At 27.3% G+C, this 11,762-nt stretch overlaps 2 protein-coding genes across 2 annotated transcripts in view; both read left to right on the top strand.

Moving 5' to 3' along the window:
• The first annotated feature begins 2,036 nt into the window (after window positions 1-2,036).
• On the top strand, window positions 2,037-5,998 carry LOC105620011. Its single transcript, XM_012201522.1, has 6 exons — window positions 2,037-2,470; window positions 4,074-4,222; window positions 5,122-5,411; window positions 5,480-5,548; window positions 5,710-5,808; window positions 5,945-5,998. The coding sequence occupies exons 1-6, from the start codon at window positions 2,037-2,039 to the stop codon at window positions 5,996-5,998; spliced, it is 1,095 nt and encodes a 364-aa protein (XP_012056912.1).
• A 4,004-nt stretch (window positions 5,999-10,002) lies between these two features.
• Window positions 10,003-11,762, top strand: part of LOC105620010 (D(2) dopamine receptor A-like) — a 6,038-nt gene continuing 4,278 nt past the window's right edge. The window contains exons 1-2 of the mRNA XM_012201521.1: window positions 10,003-10,187; window positions 11,416-11,558. Coding sequence (XP_012056911.1) covers window positions 10,003-10,187; window positions 11,416-11,558 — 328 coding nt within the window. The remainder of the gene's footprint in view (window positions 10,188-11,415; window positions 11,559-11,762) is intronic.

The raw sequence follows: 11,762 nt of genomic DNA, 5'->3' as shown, positions 1-11,762 counted from the left end.
TATATACATAGTAGAGAAAACGAACTACACTACTATTACTTTACTTTGTTTATTTGTTGTCGAACTATAGTAGTAATTACCTACTTTCTCACACACACATATATATATATATATATATATATATATATATATATATAAAGTTATAATGCTGCATGCATAGTAATTTATATATAAATCTACATGTAAGTATATATATGTATGTAAAATCTTACTCTGTTGTATTACTGCATAAGTTTTATCAGCAGGCCGATTAAGGTTTCTGTCACTCCTTTTTCAATTGAGGAACAATCACGTCGGCGAAACGAGCATTAAAAAAAAGGATCATTTGTAGAGATTGAGAAAAGTTATTTTCTTTTAAAGTTATTTTCTTTTAAATTCATAAAAATGAATTTTCAATGCAAAAATAAAAATAAGAGAAACAATCTCCAATGTGACTTTGATCTCAACAAATGTTATCCCGGACATGATTCTGAACAACTACTTATTCAAGCATTTTAACCATCGGTCGGATACCGGTCGGATAATGTTAATACCGGTAGTGTTACAACTTTCAAGTATTATAATTCAAAAAGTACTTTATAAAAAATAACTTGATTACAGTGTTTTGAAAAGTTCTTGACACCAGCTATTAGATTCTGGAATAAAAAATAGAGTCTGCTTTAAAAAAATCGATATAACTTTGATATGATCTTGGCGACGCCACCCAAACTGATAAGATTAGTAAATATAGATCTTTTTGAATCCTTTTGTCTGAAGCACTTTTCTGAAAAAACTTATATTTTTTTAGATATTCAGGTGTCCGGACTTTTTTGAAATCTTTATATGTTAAAAAATCCATATTTGGAATATCTTTATACGTTTTTTTGATCCAATGCGCTTGTTGAAATGAATAGAAGTTATAATACAAGTATATTGGAACGAGTAAATCTACAGTAATCAATAACAAATTTTCCAATCATTCGCATGACAAAAAATGATTATTGTTTTAGAACTTTTTTTTCAAAAAATGTCTCTCTAAACTTGTCGCCTCTAAACTAGTCTAAGTTAGGCTCTAGGCTAATCAGTGATTAAAATTATTTTTCACGCATGATATTTACGTAGGTTTTGTCCCTATTTCATATTTTATAAAAAATATTATTTTCCTCTTTAATTTTATAGGAAAGTCTGTTTATAGGAAAGAGATGGCAACATTTGTTTGTAATTTATTTGTAATTAGCAAGACATTCTCTTCGAGTACAAATTCCATTTATTTATGTTTTATTCTGGTCATTTAGATGTAATTTTTTCATGTTGTGGCTTGTTAATAATGGAGCAATATCTAATCGTGATTATCAGCGAGGGTGCCTTCCATTTAGTACACAAATATCAATCTGTCTTTGTTACTCATGAAATACAAAGAAAAATAGAATATTTGTGTCAACTTGTGTCACTAAATGAAAGGCATCTATAATGTTATGACGAGTACGACGCTCGGCGCGTGCTCGCTAAAACCCTTCGTGCGTCGATTTTTTTTTCTTCTCTGTAAATAGCCAGCAGTAACCCAGGAAATTGTAATCCTGACGAATAGAAGGCAGTCGGTGATGAACGTCAATTTATCACATCGTGAAATTTTTTACGAGACAGATGTTAATTGTTCGTTACGATAATATTTACACTATCATAGTGGCAAGTTAATATCGTGGGATATGAAAGGCCATGCGCTCCGCAAGCTTTTCATTTATCTTACTGACATCACTAATATTGGAGCGGCTAAATAGAAGAACTTAGGAGAGCATTCTCTATTTTTCTTTATTGAGCGTTAAAATTAAAAAAATAGAAAAAATTTTTTCTTGAATCAAATATAAGAAAAATGTGTTGTGATTTATCGGACTCGGTACTGCAATTTTTCGCTTTAAGTAGCTCTTAAATCATAAAAACAGAAGAATAAGAGGAATAATTAAGCAATTGATAAGAGTATCAAAGAAGATTTCAACGTGAACTTTTCTTATTTTTTCTTGTTCTTTTTTATTTTCGAACGTCAGGATCGATAATAGGAAATGGTGTCTCTGAGTGACATACGACCTCTTTTGTATATTGCGAGACTGTTTGGATGTGGACTTTTTCTTGTTACAGAGAACGATATTATGATGATGAAGTATGGCACTATTTATTCGGTTCTATTTGCACTCTTGTATGTTAGTCTTTGCATCGCGAATATATACATGCTCCGCTGGGATGACATGATTGGACCGAGGCTGCTGATGCTCACTGTGGTGAGGACAGGTCTCTCGTATAGCTGCGTTTTAAGTGATATTGTGATGACGTATTGTTATAACTGGAAGATACGAGCTGCACTTTCGCATTTACGCATTTTCGATCGTACAACAAAATATAAGGAGCCTAAATACCCTCACATGATTCGTTATATCTGTTGGTCATTGGTTTTTGTTATGTTATCGTTTTGGACAATAGTTGGATATATAACGTTCTGGTGAGTATTAACAAATTTTATGTAAGCAGATATCAAAAAAGAATAATAATAATAATACATAATTCTTATTACAAAAAAATCTTATTAAAAAAAATTATTTAAGTATAATATCTTTATAATATCATTAATAATGTAAAAGAGCTAAGAGTAAAAGCTATAGATTGAAATTGCGAATATTTAACATTTGTGATAAAATACATGCGTTTCGATCAACAATCAGAACATCATTCTCGATGTTGGTAAAATAAATATTGTATAAAGCGACATCCTATATATATATATAATATAAAAAGATTTTAAAGATTATATGCTACATGTTAAAAAAATAATTAAATTTTGTCATCTATCAAAAAATACGTGCTATTCATTATAAACTTAAATTTTAATTATTGTTAAGATGGTACTTAATATAAAGATATATTTTGTTCTTGTACGATGACTAATCTTCGTAATGCCATGCATTATTCTCATACTAAAGTCTGTACAGCCGATATTAATGGTATTTTTTTATTGATTGACTTACGTACACAATATTTAAACAAATACTATGATGTTTTCAAGATTTTAAATTTGGACAGATCTTTATTATTATAAATTTACTAAGCATCTCATTTTAATAGCGTTTAATAGTTTATATTACGTCTGAAGTTACTGAAGATGACCAAAATAATGTAGTCGAAACATTTAGATTTTTATTAATATACATTATAGATATAGATTTTGTATACATGAAAAACCTGTATCGGCTCTTATATAAACTTTTCTTTTTATTCATTTGATTACATATCACTCGAGCCTTAACACTTGTATTTTTAATGTAAAAATCTTGTCTTACTTCTCTAAACATATACGATGAGAATTACAGTCTTTACAACATATTATAACAAGAATGACATGACACGTGAGATAACAATACAAAAGAACGAGTTTCATTATATAAATTTTTTCATGTATTTCAGAAGAAAAAAGTTTATTTTAAACTTTAATATTGATGAAGAATTTATTTTAAACTCTAATATTGATGACTAATACAGAGTATCACGAAATTTTTATCAAGCACTTTTATATAGAGCGAACTTTTCGATTAAATCGAGTCCACTTCATTTTGCAATTTTCGCAATAATTAACAAGATATTAATTACTAAAAATTGCTGAATATATTGGTCTTTAATAATTTTTTTCTTAAATACTATCAATTTTACAGAAAAATTGCAAGAGATAAAAATTGTTTATTTTTTTCTTGTAGGACTTTAAGAATTTTTTCAGAATTTGTTATCAACTTTTTAGTACTGCATTTTTTTATTTATTGCAAGAGCAAAAAATTTCGAGACACCCTGTATACATGTCTTAATAACTTTAATATGCAACAATATAAGCGATATGATTATATCAAACCAATTTATACCGGAATAATTTATAAACATTTATATGTAATCACTTTACAAAATTATATTGTAGTAATAAATACAAAAGTAAAAATATTAATCATTAAAAAATTAGGAACAAGATCGCATTAATAATGTGGTATATTTCGCAAATTCATTTTGTTTCATGATCAATTTTATCGTACGACTATACTATTATTCGTAATTTTCATTCGTAGCGTGGAGCCCAAAGATTCTGTATTTAACGGTATAACTTATGCTGTTGTTAATACAACACTAACGATGCAATTAATAACATTCGCCAGCCTGTCATCTCTTCTATATGAGAGATATCATCGTCTTTGTGAATCGTTGCTCCTGCCCGAAGGTAGATTAATTGCAAAGAATGATATGTCTATAGTGTTTACCAATGCGTTAGTAATTTGTTGATATCATTTAATAATTCATTTACATTTTTTTAATTTGCAACTTTGTTGTATACATTCTTAACAATTTTTAGCTATTAATCACAATTTACATACAAGAGCGTGGAAACATAAAGAAAAAGAATTTCTTAAGAAAAAAAGATTTGTTCACCGCAATTTAAATCCATCGATCCATCATCTTTTTCCTTTTAAAAAATTTAATAATGTAAAGCTATTATTTTCTAATGTTTTTTAACTCTCTAATTATTTTACTCTTGCAAATTTTTTTAATTTTAATGTTTTATTGAAACACGTTCGCCGTTTACTTGTTATCAATGTTTACTGTCTGCGTAACATGTCTGTCTTCCCACGCAGTTCAACCGATAAAGAGAGGATAGCTCTGAGGATCGAAACTCTGAAAAATAAATGACATTGACTTATGATTCATTTTAAATGCGAATAACACTTTCGATGAAATAACGGAAATAAGTTTAATTAATGCCAAGTAAAATTAGAAAAATATTATTTTTAAGAGACAAAAAAAATAATTTGAGATAAAAAAATAAAAATATATTTATTAAATTCATTTTTTATGTGAACGGAATTTATGCAAATGCAGTTATATGATTGCAACATTGCAATCTTCAATAAATTTTACACATATGTGAATAGGACTTAATGTACATATTAGGTGTGGGAAAAAGTTCGTGGCGTTTTTTTGCCACGAATGCCATTTAATAGGAAAAACGCCACGAACTTTTTCCCATCTAATAATTAACAATTCTTTAAGTACAAGTAGCAATCAAATTGTTTTTAATTAACATTTAAGAATAATCACACGCAACATTGTATGTTTAATCAGATGGCAAAATCATGGTGGTGGATCGCTTGGACAAGCAGTTTCATTTGCAGGAAGTGTGGTGGTTGCATTCGTGTCTCACTAATGCGACCGAGATGATAAATTCCGTGTACTCGATACAGCTTTTGCTATGGATCTTTTGTATGTCCTTTAATACACTTACTCGCATCTATACGATCAATAATGGCGCGATCTTACAACCTTTGTTAATAGTGAGAGAAATTTTACTGGTATCTGCTTGTGTGACAAATCTGCTGATCATTACCATCATTTGTCACATGACTGCAACCCAAGTACGTTAATTTATTCTTGAGCAGGAAAAGTTTCTTTGACGAGCTTACCTCTTATTCTTTTTTCAAAGGCTAATCGTGTTGGCAAGATCGCCTTTACACCATCATCTGCCATTCTTGTTAAGAAAAACTTTATGCAGGTAAAAATAAAAGTTTTTTGCTAATTTAATTAATTCTAATTTGAATCTTTTATAAAATACGTCATTTATTTAATTAACATTTTATTCTAGATTCTAGACAACTTTTCTAATTTTTCTTATTAAATATTAATTAAAATAAATAATTTTTAAAATAATTACAGGATTGCTGTGTAGAAGCTGTTACTTATTTCCAGCTACAGCAAGTACACTTCTTTGCTTCTTATGGAATCATACGCATCGATCTTCCATTGCTTCTTTCGGTAAGAATAATATAAAGATTTTAGAATCAGTAATCCAAGATTCTTGCAGTTTGTGTTTTATTTAATCCGTCGCTGCACAAAATTATTTCGAAAATTCTTCATACCTTGATAAATTTTTCATTCGTTCCTTTCGCAGATAGCTTCTGGTATAACTACATATTTAGTAATCCTTCATACTGCTAATGTCTAGTAGTAATCTCAAAGAGTTCTCAATGTACAATCGATCGTGCTAATTACATCCTGTTAATTACATTCTCATAACGATTTATTGGCTGTGGAATACGTGCTGTGGAATCGAGAAGAAAAGCTCTGCATAGTATGCAAAAGATAAATATATATAATTTAATATTTAAAAGGATATAATTTAAAAAGTATATAATGTTTCTATTACTTGATTAATTTTTAACATCACATATTTCGCAGATAATACATGGAGAAAGACAAGATATTTGTAACAGAATATCCATTTCGGATTGTCGTTTTATGTTGAAAGAGCATATAGTCGCTCCAATCATATAAACAGCACGTTTTTACAAATCGAATACGGCTATCAAATATAATACAAATCAACAAGTAAGCATAATGGATGTTGAAAAAATAATTTTTTTTAATACCGAATACTGTTTTTCTTTTAATGATATACAATTATTGCAAAATATGATAATCACTAAAAGCCATAAAACTATTGTTTAAAATATTTTTTTATAGTTCTTAATAGTGTAATTCATTAAAAAACACAATATTGATTTTAATTCTAAGAAATGTTTTCAATCACTTAAAATAAAATTGAACAGTTACAAAAAATGTCTTTTATTTGTAACGTATCTAAAACAATTAATAAAATTAGAGAGGATCGTGTTTCATTCTTAGTATACATATAATTCCATATAAAAGAAGACTTGCTAGAGCTGGAAGTAGATTGCATCTTCCATTGCACAATTCTGAGATTATTATTTAATTAATATTTAAAAGAAAAATGAATTACGTTAATCATGCATCAAATGACACTTTAAGATACAAGAAAAAGACAGTGGTCATCCATATATTAAAATATAATTATAATTAAATTCAAGCATTGCTTCAAAACGACATAATTGAAAAACTATTTTAAAACTTATTACAAAAACATTATTATTTATAATTTATAATAATAACAAGAAAATGATCATAAATTGAAAGTGCAAATCTTAAATTTAAAATTTGTATTTCAAAAATTGTATTTAAAATCATTTGTAAATTTTAAATTAAATACTTTTTTCTTTAAATTAATAATATATATATATATTTTTTTTTTTTAAGTTTACGAAATGGTCTTTTCCATTTCTTGTATTCTAGCTTTGCTGAATGATAAAAAAACATGTTATCATATAAAACTCAATGCGTGAACCGAAATTTCTAAATAAAAAAATTTATTCTCGTGCCAAATATAATATTCGCGCATTCCATATATATATATATATATATATATATTACTTTTATTTTTTTATTCTTTAGAACAACAAAGACTAGAATCAGATGTTAAATCAGATATGTATATATTTATGTGTACACTTATACGCAATAAAGTAATAAATTATCTGTAAAATAAAAAAAATGTATTGATATTTTAATATATTATTTTATTCTCTTTCCTTTTTCATTTCCAAATACTTTTTAAACAAAATTTGAGACGCTAGCTTCTTTATATTCTATCAGAATTAAATTACACATAAGAAAACAATACTTTAAGTAAGTGAATCACAAATAACTAACTTAATTGAACTAAATCATATATTGTGGATTCTGTTATATATGTAACAGTAATGAATAAAAATTTGATTGAAAATAAAAAATATGCACATGTTATGTATATTTTTATAATTAATACGTAGATACATGGAGAAAAAAGATTTGCTATGAACGCAAAAGGGAATGCAAAATGTGTTTGTCGAATTTCTATGCTTTGTAGTAAACAAATTTGCATATTTAACAAATATTTGGTGTTTGATGCAAATAATTTTGTAGCGAGTAAAAAAAATAACGCATTAATATGTATTTGTTAATATAATTGTAATTATAATAACATATATTTGCCCACGTTTTGCATTGAATTTTACACTGATACGCCCTGATAAAGTGAACAGCAAGATTTACAAAACGTTGTCATTAGCAATGGATAATGACACGGCGATAACCTACCTGATAAATCTTTTAGCATCTCTGAAGCAGAGATTCGTGAAAGACTCAAAAGTATTATATTACTGTAACTTCACTGTAAACATGTTTTATATTTCATATAATGTAAATTCTATTAATATATATGTAAGTAGCAATAACATAAAAAAAAGGAATTTCATTTTACTTTATTTTAATTCATTAATTAAATCTTATTTTAATCTTTATCTTCAAATATTATATGCAATTATATATCTTTTACTTATTTGATATATTTATTGCAACTGCAACAAACACAAACAAATTTTATTTGTTACACCTGCAAATAATTTTGCAATCCCTATATTCGCAAATGAAATTTGTCATTACGGCAAAGGATTAGCGATTATAGCAAATTTTTTCTTTCCGTATAAGAAGTTGATTTTTTATATCAACTTTTTTAGCTAAACTATAATTAAACTAAACTATAATTAACTAACAAAGAAACATAATTTTAAATGATGTATGTATATGAAAAAAATGTAGAATTTTGTCCAAAATTTGGAAACAATAGAAGCAACATCAGATCAATGCGCATATTTATTTCTGGTTGAAAAAGTTTTTGCATTTGTATTGGAGAATGTTTCTTTATAATTTTATTGTCATTTTCTTAATGAATATCGTAAAATTTATCACTTATATAAGGTATGTCTATATTTGAGATTTTAATATTAATGGTATTGAATTATAGATCGTTTACATTGTTTACAATGTTGCAGCAATCTTGTTGCGCGCATTTATATTTAAAATTTATGCCGAGAAAGAATCTATTTTAAAATTTATTACAAAATCGGTAAAAATTTGTCACTTCAATTTAACGATTATTCTTGATAAGAGTAAAAAACAGATTTAATTAATACGTATGATTCAATTAATACATATATTCAATTTATACATATTTAGAAAGATTATAAGGAAGGAAAAAAAGAACGTTTCCTACAGTCTGCACTCTACAGCATACGTATATTAAAAAAAATTAATTTTATAAGAAATTTTAGAAAATAAAATTGGTAAATTAGAAAATGTCTAAGATTAATTTAGGAAAGATTTAGGAAAGATCATTTCAAGTAAAATTTTGTTTGCGTTTTGTTATCTATAAATTAAAAATAATAACATTTAGAATAAAAATCTGAATCTGTTAATTCATTTTTAATAAATGATAGCTATGATATATACATATATATATTACAAAAAATGTAAGTTTAAATTTTTAAATTTTTATTTGAATTCATTCTTTTTATAATATTATCTTATAATACTATTTATTAAAAAAGTAATAAAATCCTAACAGCATAGATCTCTCAGGAGATGTCCTTAGAACATCTAGAGGATGTCCGTATATCCTTTGAACTGTCAAGGACATCTCTAGGATGTATTCCAAATAAGTGCTATTAGAGTAAAAAGGATGTAAATTATAGATTAAAGGAAGATGAAAGGAAGCAACGAAACCGAATATCAAGTTGATATTTCACCGAGCTTCATAATTAAACAAATATTGGCTATAGTCATCACCGGAAATTCAACACAAACGCCTAAGAGAAATAAAACTACCACTAAACAATTTCGCAAGCGTCTGCTCCGATCATGATTCAAACTGATACCGCGACTCTGATGATGGTAACTGGTAACATTCCATGTGTTACTACTGTGAACCCTTTCCTCGCATGCAGCTTGATGCCAATAAAAGATTCTGCGAACGTAAGTGTCGGAACTGTGAGAAGTTGGACCACATTGTGCGCAACTACCGAGACTCTCGGTGTACGTGTACGTCGCTGCTGTTGTAACAAACCACGGTACAGCGAAAACTTGTTCCTCATATTCGGAAAAAAGTCGTTAGAGTAGACTTTTATTGTCCGGAACCAGTGCCGAAAAATCTCGACTTTTTTGTGTTCTCTATTATTTATACTACCATCATTACTTTCTATTTTAATATTTTTATACGTAGCTTCTTGGTTGACTCAGGATCTAGTCGTATAATAAAATTGCACGAAGATCACAATGATGGCGAACAAGACTTTGTCATCGCAAAATGACATTATGATCAAGATACTATGGGATTTTTATAATTCTTTTCATGGAAGCAATAAGGATTATTTGTTGATTATTCTTTATGTACCAACTGTACTAGTTGGTGTGATAGCTAACATTTTTGTGATAATTGTAGTTTGCAAATATCATTTAAAGAGGTAAGTAATTATGCAAAGTTTTTAATTGAATTTAGACTATTAATTATGAATTATCTAATACCTGATATTTGTAATAAATAGGCAAAACGAGATGCGAAATTAATACCCGCATCTTTCAAATTTTATATCTTTATTAAATTGAATTATATTGTGCTATGTCGAATTATTAATAGATTTTCAGGTTGTTATAGTTTCAAATTTTTTGAAAAAAAAAAAATTTTTTTTAATTAAGTGCCAACAAACTATATTACAAATCTTTATCACGTGTGGAACTAGATTCACATCCCCGATATGAAACAAACAATAGTACCGAATTTATTGAATAACAAATTCGGAAAGCAGATGGCAGGAGATGGCTTCTCCGATGGCTCATTGTGATCTTACGCGATTTCAGTAGCATTTCGTGTGGGAGCACGAATTTCTGGTTGAAAAATAATCGAAGACCTACTACCGACAGCAACCGCAGCTGTTCGTCCATTATGAATGCATTGCGGATAGTTTATTTGCATGATACGTTGCGTATATAAGTCGGAAATAAGCGACGGATATATGTAGCGCTTCGTGAAATACCTGAACAGTTACGAACACTGCACCAGAATATATTTTTCATTAGAGCAATAATCTCCTCCACAATCGGAATTAGAGCTATCTTGATGAAGATTGTTTCTATCAAACGCAACACAAGTATTGTGTTAAATTTTATTAACTAAATTATGTATATAATAAAAATATTTTATATATATATATAAAGTCAATGATTTGATGATTATCAAAAATAATTTAATAAACTTCTGAAAATTTGAATATATGGTTACGAAGCATTATACCAATTTCGTATCAAAACAAACAGAAAATCTTATGCTGCTATTTATGTGAGCCTTCTGAAGAACCTTCTTTCGTTGAATTTGTACCACATTCTAAAATCTAATATTCTATGAACTTTATCTTTGTTTGCAAAAAATTTACACTTATCAATATTCTTAACTAAAGTTGCTAGAATTAACTTACACATTTCTCTCATCAATATAAAATATTCATTAAATTAATGGAATAAAAATATGATCGTAAAATAAACAATAATTTTTTATTTATAAAATATTAATAGAAAATATAATCGAGCTTTAGATTTTATTAATTAGATATTTAAATTTATACATACATAAATAATCGCAGAAAAAAGATAGATTTTGCTTATATATATAAAATTAAAGAGATACAATTCTTACAGCGTTACAAATTATTTTGTGATTAATCTGTCCATGGCTGATTTATTGGTTGCCACAATATGCATGCCAATGACAATCAGCCAGGAAATATCAATGTCATGGAATCACAGTGAATTCCTGTGCAAATTAACTTCTTATTTGCAAAGTAAGAATTTTTACAAAGCTCTCAATAATTTATAATCTAGTCTGATCGCACTTATCATTTGTATGTATTTTTATGTTATTTTATTGTGTGAATAATAAATATATATCATTGATTATTTAATCTCTTACTGTACTTATGTATATTTTCATGACACTTTACACATATATATATATATATATATATATATATATATATAATAATAAA

This window comes from Atta cephalotes (assembly GCF_000143395.1).
Source record: "Atta cephalotes unplaced genomic scaffold scaffold00023, whole genome shotgun sequence".
In the NCBI taxonomy this organism is placed as follows: Eukaryota; Metazoa; Arthropoda; class Insecta; order Hymenoptera; family Formicidae; genus Atta; species Atta cephalotes.
Note: the sequence above shows the minus strand (reverse complement) of the source record. Positions and strands in the feature narration are given on the sequence as shown.